Source organism: Echinops telfairi, unplaced genomic scaffold (genome assembly GCF_000313985.2).
Source record: "Echinops telfairi isolate 266 unplaced genomic scaffold, ASM31398v2 ScPeMD7_7475;HRSCAF=8513, whole genome shotgun sequence".
Lineage (NCBI taxonomy): Eukaryota > Metazoa > Chordata > Mammalia > Afrosoricida > Tenrecidae > Echinops > Echinops telfairi.
This window is the reverse complement of record NW_022111379.1, coordinates 30,057,732-30,070,093: the sequence shown is the minus strand read 5'-3', so window position 1 is coordinate 30,070,093 and position 12,362 is coordinate 30,057,732. Positions and strand designations below refer to the sequence as shown.

The window sequence follows — 12,362 nt, the reverse complement described above, 5'->3', positions numbered from 1 at the left end:
CTTATTATCCTGAGACAATCTTTTTGGAAAGCACAATGTATTTTAATACGTATGAAAAAGCATAATTGTGCTCATAGTTTGTGAACCAGGAATTCCATTGTTAAAGATTCATCAAGAGATACTTTTCTAAAACATAGGGAACGCCCATGCCCATGGTCAGTATTGATTCTAAGTGGGGAAATCTGAAAACCACCCGAGTGCCTGACAATTTTAAATTGGCTGATGAAGCTATGGTGCATTGAATTGGTGAAATATACACTATAGCCACTAGATATGTTAACATGGAGTATGTGCGGCAGTGTTGAAAATATTTATAATGTAACATGAAAAAAACTGTCATGCACACCTTAATTGTAAGTTACATATTCTATGCGTAGGTGGATTTGTTAAGATGGGGAAATGGTTTCTTTATTTCTTTTCAAAAACATCCCCTTGAATGATGCTATTTGTGTCTAAAAACTACTATATAGAAATAATAAACAAATAGTGATTTGGTATATTGTTAATAACATTGTTAATCAGGCCCAGACCTGATTACTTTGGGATCAGCGGTAATTTGCTAAGGTCAGTATCACGGATTGAATTCTGTCTCCCCAAACTATATATCAACTTAGCTGGGCCATGATTTTCCGTCGTTTGGCAGTTACATAATGATTGACACAGTATTTGCAACAATGGGTCCAAACATAAGAATGATTGTGAGGAGGGTGCAGGACTGGGTGGTGTTTCTGTTGTACACGGGGTCACTCACAGTGAGTCTGAACAGACTCGAGGGCCTCCGAGAACAATGACGACAACAGCAACGTGACGTGATCAGTCCGTTGCAAGAGGATTAGGGTGAGATGCAACACTCTTAGTCAGTTTCCAGACCTGATTCCTAGAGTGTGGCCTGCATCATCTTTATCTTGAAAGAAGATTGAACAAAGGGCAGAGAAGTAGGCAAAGAGGAGGGGATTTCCACCACCAAGAAGCAAAAACAGGGAGCGGAGTGCATCCTTTCAAGGATCCCTGCGCTGGGAAAGAATTCGACCCTGGAAGGCTTGGTCGTAAGGATTTCCCCTGGCGTCAGCAAAGAGAGAAAGCATTTGCTTGGCGCTGGCACCCTGACTTCAGACTTCCAGTCTCCTAAACTGTGAAAATAAGTTTTTGTTTACTGAAACCATCCACTTGTGGTATGTCTGGTATAGTAGCACTAGATAACTAAGATAGTCAATTACCTGGGATTCAAGAAAATCTAAAGCATAAAATCGTATATTGTTTCAGTAATTAAAAAAAAAAACCTCATCCTCAGAATTTTTAAAGGATTTTTATCTCCAAACTCCATGATGTTATTATCACCTTTCTAGAGAGAACTCACTCATTTATTCATTCAATAAATATTTACTGATCATTGACCATGTGCCAAGTACTGTTTTAAGCAAGAGAATCACACTGGATCATGCCCCCACACATGTCTTGTCAGAGAAGAGACAATAAGCAGATAAGGAAATACATGAGTAATGTACTTTCTGAGCATGTTAACTATTAAGAAGAAAATACAGTATAGTGTGATAGGTAATATTTTCATTGGGGTAATCAAGAAAGACTTCTCTAAGAAATAACCTTGGAGCACAGACTAAAGAGAAAAGAGAAAGAAGGGAGATTGTTCCAGGTAGAGATACCAAGGTCCTGAAGTTGGAATGTAGCCAGAAAGTCTACAGCTATGAGACCATGCAAGAGATTTGCAGAATAAGAAACCAAAGACCAGAATGTGTAAGACTTTGAGTGGGATGGTTAGATTTTTTATTTTTGTCACCAGAGTGAAGTTGTGTCTTGGAGAGTCTTGATTAGGCCAACAATGATCTATTTCAAGCTTCTACAAGATCACGCTGGCTGCTTTGTGGAAAATAAACCATGTCAGAGCAAATCTAGAAGCAGGGAGGATGATTGGAGGCTATGAATGCTATCCAGGAAAGGTGGGAGATTGTCAGAAGGCACTGAGCATGTGGTGCCCAAAGCAACCCGACAGTACAGGGTACAGCTGCTCCTGTGGGTTTCTGAGACTGGAAACTGCTAATTTTGTTGTTAGCAGCCCCCAATGTAATCCACTTTGCCATCAAGCCTCCTTAGATTAGAAGTCTAGCACTGATTTTTTTTTTCCTCAAGGACTGCTAGGGAGTGGAATTATGGTTCATGTATCTTTGTTAAATATTTTTAAATCTCAAGTTAAATTCAAAAGAAATAAGAAGAATCTGCCTCCAAACTATTTAATTAATGTTTATATGAGTTTACTTGAGATTGTATCACCTCATTGCTAGATCTTAACATCTTTTGGAAAGGCTTTTGCCAAACTCACCGGAGCCCAGGTAGCATAGTGCTTATGCATTGGGCTGCTAACTACAAGGCCAGCAGTTTGAAACCACCAGCCTCCTTGAGGGAGAAAGATAAGGCTTTCCACTCCCATAGAGAGTTCCAGTCTCAGAAACTCAGAGGGCAGTGCTACCCTGTATTCTGGGGTTGCTTTGAGGTGGAAATGGCACGATGGCAGTGAGTTTGGTTTGAATGAGATTTTCCAAATTCAGCATTTATGTAATCATCTGCTGTCTCTGTAGGTCCATTTGTTTGGGCTCAAATCGACCAGATCATTATTCAGAGCAAGAGGATCCTTTAATAAAAAAAACTTTCCTAGGCTTCAGAAAGCACCAACTCTGTATATTCATACTCTCAAAGGGGATTTCTTTTAGGATTAGAATAATTTTAAAGTTTGTATACTTAAATGTCTTGGAATTTCCCAAAGAACCCTCATACGTATATCGTATTTATTAGACAGTTTACAAGACTTTTTTATGAGAATTCTCTCTAATCCTTTTACTATCCTTCTGAGCTAGGTATCATATATATATATAATGCATCTGTGTGTGTGTGTGTGTGTGTGTGTGTGTGTGTGTGTGTGTGAAGTCAGTGAAGTACCCTGAGACTCAGAATATGTATAATATAAATGTATAATATAAGCTCATCTCATTCCTTATCTTCACTGATTTCCTTAGGTCATGTCCCTAGTAAGTGGGAAAAGCAGGATCCAAACCTCCAATTACTTGGGTACTTTCTGTGCAACAGATCCTATACTGAAGACGGGCTGTGCGGGGTAACGTGGTATACGAAACAAACCCAAGTGCTCGCATGTGCAGTTGAGGATTGAGTATTTACTCCACCCCTCTAGCACAGGCATAGGAAGACACTTTATCAAAGGGTGGGGGGAGTAGAAAGCCATCTGATCCAAACAGAAAGGTGGCCCCAAAGAGAAAGATATGAATTTCATCTTAAGCATATCTGAGCATTTTAAGAACCATCCTTCCCTACTAAACAACTGAAAAATAACGCTATTTCTGAGATGTTGTGAGAACCCATCCATTTTCAGCACTTCAGACCTGAAGAGGGGACAAGGGACAATCATGATAAATGTGGAAGAGGAAGGAAAACAGAGGTGATAAGCACCAAGCGAGAGAGGAGAGATAAACTCAAGTTTACAAAAATAAGAAAGAAAATAGGAATAAGCTTATAAGTCCTCGTTATGAATATCCTGCTATAAGTGGAGATTTTTAACTGCAGCTGATTATATAACTGGAGGCTAAATGTATTTAAATAAGTGCTCCCAATGAAGCTAGGCAATAGTAATAACAATATTAGATGTGTATTGAGTACTTAATTGCAGGGACTGTGCTAGGTAATATGTACATCTTCACTCCTCACTTATTGACATTATTAGCATAAAAACCAGATCATTATGCAAAAATTGATGTTATACAAGCATGGAGGATGACTACATCAGATCACAAAATGGAAAATGACATTACGGACTTATTAAATTACAGAGTCACGTAACTGCTAAATAACTGAGAATCATGCTCCAGTCTTGAGTGTATATGTAGCTTTGACTATCAAAGTCAGCATTACTCTCACCTTACACCTCGGCACTCACTACTGCCAGATGAGCATCATCAGTGCAAAATAGATTGTAGATTTATTATTATAGTTAAATGTGAAATGTAGGATAATGAGATAGTCAATAAGTGAAGAGTAAGAGTGTATGTGTATATACGTGTGTGTATGTGTATATATATATAGAGAGAGAGCATTTTAAAGTTTCTGAAAAAATGGAGTGAAAAGATAATCTTTTCCACAGGCTTTTTGAAGCCCTCTCAGATATATATAGATAGTACAGTGTAGTGGATTGCTTGATGGCTCTCCTACCAAATCTCTGGGTAGAACTATCCAAATGAGAAGGGTTTGCGGGCCACCGAGGAGATTAGAAAGCTTGCTAAACTTGTAAGGGAGGTACCTGGTACCCATATAGGATGAGTGTATGCAAATGAGGTATATGGAACTCTAACATGGGACTGGTAAGTCACCATCGTGTTAAGTTTAAAACATGAACTTTCTCACTGCCATCAGAAAAAAGAACAGCCATCTGGAAAAGGAATCCCTGCATGGGGACCTCTTTAATCCAGGAGACGGGGACCACTGACCCCACAGACAGTGAGGGAAGCAACAGGAAAGCAGAAACAGCAGAGCCAAGCCCATGAGACACACAGTGAGTTTCTAGCCTCAAAGAGGGAGACAGCTGAAGGTTGGCATATAGAGCGGGGTGCCTCAAAGTCATTTGCCAATTTATGGAGTGAGAGCTGGAAACCTTCAGGATCAGGATATTGGCAGAGTAGAGTACCTTTCGGGCATTTATCAGCAGAGTTGAAAGAACTTTGTAACACTGCCTAAGCAGGAGAGAGGCCAACAGGCCACAAGCTGAGATGCCAAGGACCAGAGAGAAGTATGCCTGCACACATGGCTGAAAAGAGGCTGTTCTGACTGAAGAACTGCTTCCTGAGCATTTCTCGTCCTGCATTACAACCTGTTAACTTCCCTAATAAACAACAGGATCATGACTATGGCCTGTGAGTTCTGTGTGGCTACTGCAGTGAAATATAGAGCCAAGTCGAGAATGTCATGGGAGGAAGGGTCAGTATCAGAATTGGTCAAGAATGTTGGAGGGTGGTGGCATCTATGACCTTCCCCTAATAGGAATTGACCTTGGGCTAATAGTGATTGTGAAGCCAGAGGAGGTGGGACATCACCTCCACTCCATGTTATATAGAGAGACGATATAAATCTATCTGTATAGACATACATATGTGAAGATAAGTAAACAATATTACTACAAAAATATAGACACCTTTATGAAGCACAATGTCAAAATATGAAGTTATTATTTCTTGACATGTCCTCCAGCAATGTCTACACAGCTAGGTCTAAAGCTAGTGTTTCTCACTCACTACCCCTTCACCAGAGAATTCTGCACACTTCTCTTCCCACCAGGCTCTTCTGTTTATACTGCCTCAAAATGGCACTGGGGGGAGGGGCCATGGAAATGAGGAATGCGGAACCCTAACATGGAATTGGTCAGCTGCCAATGCTCAAGGGATGCCAATCATTTTCCTTTTCAATGTTCTTTGATTTAGGGGAATAGAAATGTCTTGGGGGCAAGATGAGGGTAGGCAGGGTAAAGTTTACCAATGAAAGTCTCAAAGCACAGCCCTCGCTACTCTTAAAAACGAATCGGTGCATTATTGTAACAGAAAAATTTCCTCAGCTCACCTTTCCTGGCCTTTCCCCACCAATTCAGTGTTCCACTTTCTTAAAGCATGACAAGCTCCCATCAAAATCGGCCTTTGGGAGTCAGCCCCCAAAGCAGTTGACATGCTGTCTGAGGCAGCCTCTGTGCCTGGAATTCAGTGGCCCAGTTGATGCCCTGGAGAACCGCGGTGTTGACGGGACCTTGTTTTTCAAGGGGCCCTAAGGGGCATAAGGCAAGTGTATTACTGAGAGAACCTGTCCAAAGCCATACATGTTTAAACACAACTTGTTTGGAATAAGCCCATGTTTACATTAACTGGGATCTTAGTGATAACACACCACCACCACCACCCCGTCCCCCCACACACAAAAAAACCAAGCCCACTTCCATCTAGTTAAGACTGACTGTTCCTGGGGCTGTAAATACGGGGCTTCTGAGACAGAGCATCTTTGACAGAGCAGAGAGCTTCATCTCTGAAGCTGGGTTTGGTGTGTGTGTGTGTGTGTGTGTGTGTGTGTGTACACAGATATATGTGTCTCAAGAGAGAGAGAGATTCTTTCGTGACCCCATAGGTCCTTGTTCCAGTAAACCTGTTCCATAGGGTTTCTGAGGTTGTCAGCCTTTCCAGGAGCAGTCTCGTCTTTCTCCTTGGAGAGGCTGGTGGGTTTGAGTCCCCACCCTTGTGGTGAGCAGTGCCATTATTCTCCTGTGTTACTGATGAGGAAATGAGGCTCAGGGAAGGAAAAGAAGGGAAGTGAAGAAACTTGTTCAAATGACACATGATGTAAGCACCAGAGCCAGGAAATGAGCACACAAGTCCGTCTGGTTCCGAGACACACTGAAAGTTAACATTTTAATTAAATGGCATTCTCTGGTTGTAGACAAAGTGGGCTTCTCATCTTTCGGGATAGCCTTGCATTTATAATTGGGAGCCCATGTCAAGTAAATATGGGTGACTATAAGTCATTAGTTCAAAGATGAGGCTTTCTGCTCCGATGAAGATTTATAGCCTTGGAAACCCAAAAGGGCAGTTCTGCCCAGTCTGAGAGAGTTGCTTGTTATGGGTCAGAATCGACTCGAAGGCAGGGAATTGCAATAGACAAGAGACAGAATTCTGGAGGTTCCGTGATAAAGCGCCTACTCAGTAGTTGGCCACTCACAGGGTAGTCAACTCGTAAAGTTTGAAAGCCTTATGGAGCAGCTCTGCGCTGTCCTGTGGGGGTCACTATGAGGTGAAACCAAACGATGACAACAGTTAATAGGGAATAGGAAATATAGCAGATTGTGTACTTTACCATCAGCAGGGTTTCCGTTGTTGTTATTTCAAAAGAGCAGAAAGTCAGAAGTGGTGTTTGTGTCTTGATAAAGCTATGACAGGCCTCTTCTACTGCCACTAGCCATCTGTACTAGCCACTCTGCTAGCACAGGCGCCTGACTGTGCCATGTCCCCATGAAATGAATCATTGCTATGAACAGAGTGGTCACCATCTCTATCAAAAGAAGATATCAATGTCCCATGACCACGTCTACTGGGTCAAAAAGCACTGCCTGCAATGAACAGAATCAATGTGAGCTGAAAAAGGAGGATTCTGGTGGCTTTGACACGACATCGTAAAGAGTGTCTCATGCAGACCTGCAACTAAGACATTCCGGTATAAAAGTGAAGCGCTTAAACCCCACATATTGAGAAGAAAGGGCCAAATCCACAGCAGGATGTTGTGAAGACTGAGTAAGAGAATGCATGAGTAAGAGTATGCACATGTATGTATTTATACCTGTAATCAGGGCAGGTTCATTCTGACACACACACCTTAGCACTTCCTAAAAGATGAATACACATCAAGAAGTTCTCAGAAACTATTTCATATCCTCCAGTGCAGCCTTCAGTATGGATTACAATTCAGTGTCAAGAAAACCCAAATCCTCCCAACTGGACCAATAGATCACATCATGGAGAAAAGATTGAAATTGTCAAAGAGTTCATTTTGCTCAGATTCACAATCGCTGCTCATGGAAGCAGCAGACAAGAAACCAAACGATATATTGCCTTGGGCAAACCTGCTGCGCCAGTCTTCTTCGAAGGGTTGAAGAGCAAGAATGTCCTTTTAAAAACTGAGGTGTGCCTGGCCCAAGCGATGGTATTTTTCATTGTTCCATATCCATGTGAATGCTGGACATTGAGGGTGAACTTCTAAATAACATCTATTCATTACCTGATTGCTTCAAGTTCTATGGTAGGCATGAGAAGACAGTCCAAGCCCATACAAGGCTTGCAAGCTAATTCTCTACAGGCTCGTCTATGCACCAAGTGCTAGAGAAGTTTTGCCTTCACCTGAAACCTATCCAATGGGCCGCAGGTTTTCACCTGCCCTTCCATATAGCTTTCTATAACAAGAAGAAAAAAGTATGACCAAACATCTCACATGCTTCATACAGCCCCAAGTCAGGCTGGGTTTCAGGAAGACTACGCTGACTGAGAAAGGAGACTCGTTGCATTAGGTCTTCAACTCTGTAGGAAGACTTTAGACACAAATGCAAAAGACATCCAGTAAAAGATCAGTCACTTATATTAAGTCAAGTTTTTATAATGAGAAAAGACATCTATGGTTTTAAAAGACAAACAAGATGACTGCAACATTAACATTATCAGTAACTAGAATACCAAAAAAAACCTACAAATCCGTAAGAAAAAAGACAAAATAACAGGAAAGTGGACAAAAGACAGAAGCAAGCAATTCTCTTAGGAATTACAAATGGGCAGTAAACATGTGAGGCAATGCTAAATAAGAAAAGATGCTTCATCTCGGGGGTCACCCAAGAAACATGAGTTAAAACAACAAAACAGTCCAGATAAGTTTGTTTAATGCAAGAGTTCGGGAAGTTTTGAAAGACTGGTGTTACCTCCTATTAGTTGCAGTGGGCAGGATTGGGTCAATGGTAGAATTTTTTGTCTTCCAGGCAGGAAACTATGTTGACTTCCTGCTCCGTGTACCTTGCGCTTAGCCATCATCTGGCTGTTATAATGTATTATTGTTCCAATGCTCAACAGATTTCAGCAGAGCTTCGACTAAGTTGAACTAGGAAGAAAGTCCCAGTGATCTACTTCCAAAAATCAGCTAATAAAAATAGGGATCACAATGCTTCCATTTGCAGCCCGTCATGGGGATGGTACATTCTGTTCCATTATGCGTAGGTTGCGGTGATTGTGGGCCCCACGCAATGGCTCCTAACAACTATATGAGTTTGGCGGGCAGGAGGTGATGGTGGGTGTTATGATAATCTACTGAGGAAAGGGTAACTCAAAAGAGCAAAAACAAAACAAAACCTGTTTCTGTCCAGTCTGTTCAGACTCATGCGGTAACCTGCCGTGTTACAGAGCAGAACTTCTCCATAGGCTTTTCATCATTGCAATCTTTTCAGAAGCAGATCACCAGGCCTTTCCTCCGGGATGCCCCTGGGTGGGTTCGAACTGCCAATCTTTTTGTTAGTAGTCAAGGACAAATTACGACACTCGGGGGCATATTGGAGAACAAAGCTCTAGGAAAACAAATTTTTAATGTACATACACTATGTCCCAGAAATTCTATATCCAACTATCTACCGTATATAACACATACATGTTCAAGCAAAGCATATACAGAAATATTCCATGAAGTATTCTTTATGATGCTAAACTGGAAATCAACTACAAAACTCACTGCCAGTAAGTCTGTTCTGACTCATAGTGACCCTGTAGGACAGGGTAGAACTACCCCTGTCGATTTCCAAGACTGTAACTCTTTACAGGAGTAGAAAGCGTCATCTTTCTCCTGGAGAACCACTGGGGCTTTCGAACTGCTGACCCTGTAATTGGCAGAGCAACACATATGCAACAAATATCCAGGGTTCCTTGGAAATAAATCCCCATGATCTAGAAAAGGCCAGATATGCAATGGCATTTACATATAACAAAATGTGTTCTAGGGTTTTTCAAAATATTGGTTTTACCCATTTAGAAAGTGGGTAAAAGAAATAAAGCACGCTGCAGAATAAGTATCATGTCTCATTGACTTAAGGACCCCTGGTGGCGTAGTGGTTACCTGTTGGGCTGCTGACCCTAAGACCAGCAGTTGGAAGCCACCTGCCCTCGGAGGGAGAAAGAGGGTTTTCTGCTTTCGTAAAGAGTTACACTCTTGGAAACACACAGGGACAGTTCCACCCTGTCCTGCAAGGTCATCGTGAATCAGTATTGACGCAGGGAAAATGAGTTTGGTTTATTATTTATACAAAAATATGTTTTAAAAGTACTCTAGCTGATATGGATATATATACAATAAGCATGTTTTTTGGTGTAAAAAAAATTCAACAGGTGTATTTGTAGTATTAGAGGTTAGACAGAGATCCCACAAGAATATTAGGGCTTTTTTACGAGGTTTTAACTTGTTTTTAAGACAAATGTATTTGTGCTTAAAATATATATTTTTTAAATAAGAATTCAATGTATTGGAACAAAAAGGAAAATGTATACCTGAAGAAGCATCCTTACCAACTTACCAACATGAGTTCCAATATAAGGCCTCATATGGTCTTGGCTTTTTGAGGAACTCAGTAATAGTAACTGATAATAAAGCAAAGTTGTATTAGAAAGTTCTTGAATTAAGATTCTTGCTGGGAGGTTTCTGTTACTAACTCACTGCATGGTACAATGTATTATTTTTTAACCAATAAGCTTAGACGGCCTTATAAGCTTAGAATTTGTTATATTAGAAAGAACAGAGAAGAAAACTGCTGAGGAAGGCGGGTCTATTCATAATAACTAATTTGCAAAACTTTACACTGACATTTTGCAGCATAAAAATAAACACTAAAATATAACTGCATCTAACATCAACTCTTTCTGTATTGATCCTACATTGTCTTAACAGTCTTAACAAGAAGTCTCCATCCAGTTGAGCCCAACTCATGACAACCAGATGTGTGTCAGGGTATAACTGTGCTCTAGTGGGCTTTCAAAAGCCTTGCTTCCGAGATGGCTCTGGATGGACTCAAACCTCTAATCTTTAGGTTAGCAGCTCAACACATAAACTTGATGCACCCCCGAGGAGCTCCTGGGAAAACCTTGGCAAACACTAGGACCTAGAAGAGAATGAGCTGCACTATTCTTAAAATGCATTAGAAAGGTAGTTTATTAACTCTCCAGTTCACTGGTGGGATTGCTCTGTAACAGTTAGGAATAAAAAAAATGAAAGGCACGTTTTCTCAACTATAAAATTTTGGGATTCCTTGAAATGAAAATGAAACAGAAGGCAATTTTTTAGTTAAGAAGAAAATAGAATCAGTGGGCAATTTTTTTAAGTAGTGAGGAAACTGTCAATCCCTACTTCCCTAGTAAAGAAAAATAAAAGATAATTTCATCTCACATACCCAGCCTCCATTTTGTCTTATCCATTCCGCTGTATTGTTCATTATGAACTCGGCAACAAAATAAGAAATCTTCTTGTACGTATCCACAGCCGGAGCAATCCGCTCCCTTAGAAGTTTCTTGATGAGAACCCCTGCAAATGCAAATATCGTCACAATTCTTCCCCAGTTAACGATGCCGTCTTCGAATTCCTTTTCCATCACTTGGTTGAAGACAGTTCTGGCAGTGTCTAGGGAGACAACATCTAAATGGTCCAAGCATGGTTGCAAATTCTTCTCCACTTGCTTTTGCACGGAGAACGCAACCTTTTGCAGCACTCTAGACGTTTTGCTGGGACAGGCTTCGGGTTGAGGTATCTGCAGGACGTGCTTCAGATAGTCCTGGGCCAGCTTGTAAATATAACTAAACTCACAGTCTGTCATCTTCAGTGCAGTGGAGAAAAGTCGGGAGCTCGTTCACCTGGACGCTTTTGAGGCAATTTGAAGTCAAGGCTCACAGATCTTGACAGTGAGTGATGACACATACTGGTATCTGGAATTTCTGTTTGCATCACATTGCAGTATCCTTCCTCCTAAACGCTCACAGCGTAGGCTGTGTGAAAGAGAAAGTTTAAAAGGCGAAAGAAGAAAATGTTTAGAGAGAGGCCACTTCCTCATTCTCTGCGTTTTATTCAGCATGAAAATGTCCAATGCAGCCAGCCCCGTGACTTAAAGTATCGTCGAAAACGACTGCCCGCATGGCTGACGGAGACCGGGAAATCTTGACAATGTTATCCCTGGGGCTTTTGTCCTTGAGACGATGCCATACGGGCAGGGAAGATGAAAATCTCTCCCTTTGGTTTCCGGCTCTTTTGGGTGGGTGGAGAGGCTGGGGGTGGTTTTCATCTCTTGTCTTAATGATGTAGCGCTGTTACAGCAGAAATACCACGGAGGAGTGGCCTTGACAGACAGATTTCTCTCCTGTTTAGGAGGTTCGAAGCCCACCTTTGAGGTTCCAGTTTGGGGCTGTTGGCTCAGAGGGAGCCCTCTTGTCTCTTCAACTTCTGCTCCTGGCTCCTTGGAGTCTTCCACGTGTCGGGGCCACCGACTTTAAACCCTCCGGCCTCCACTCCTGGGCTTATTTACGTTCTAGGAGCCCTGGCAGTGCCAACGCCCATACAGAGCTACCATCTCAGAAAACCCAGACGTTCGACTCTGCCCTGTAGGGCCACTATGAGTTGGAATTGACTCAGCAGTGAGCTTGGAGGATTTGAGGAAAGGGAGTTTCTTGGTATAGCTCCACATTGACCGGGTCCAGTGACAGTTCTAGTAACATGACGCTAATCCTGCCTTGTTAATGTGACAAAACAACCCA

General features: G+C 41.6%; 1 protein-coding gene across 2 annotated transcripts in view; it reads right to left on the bottom strand.

Annotated features, from left to right (window-relative positions):
• The window catches only part of BCL2A1 (BCL2 related protein A1), a 15,500-nt gene extending 3,961 nt beyond the window's left edge, over positions 1-11,539 (bottom strand). The window contains exons 1-2 of one of the 2 annotated variants that reach the window (XM_045285842.1): positions 11,012-11,539; positions 10,142-10,205 (exon numbers count right to left, since the gene is read on the bottom strand). In XM_045285842.1, coding sequence (XP_045141777.1) covers positions 10,142-10,205; positions 11,012-11,431 — 484 coding nt within the window. In that variant the 5' untranslated portion in view covers positions 11,432-11,539. The remainder of the gene's footprint in view (positions 1-10,141; positions 10,206-11,011) is intronic. The other variant, XM_004699725.2, reaches the window with a different exon arrangement.
• Positions 11,540-12,362: the final 823 nt, after the last annotated feature.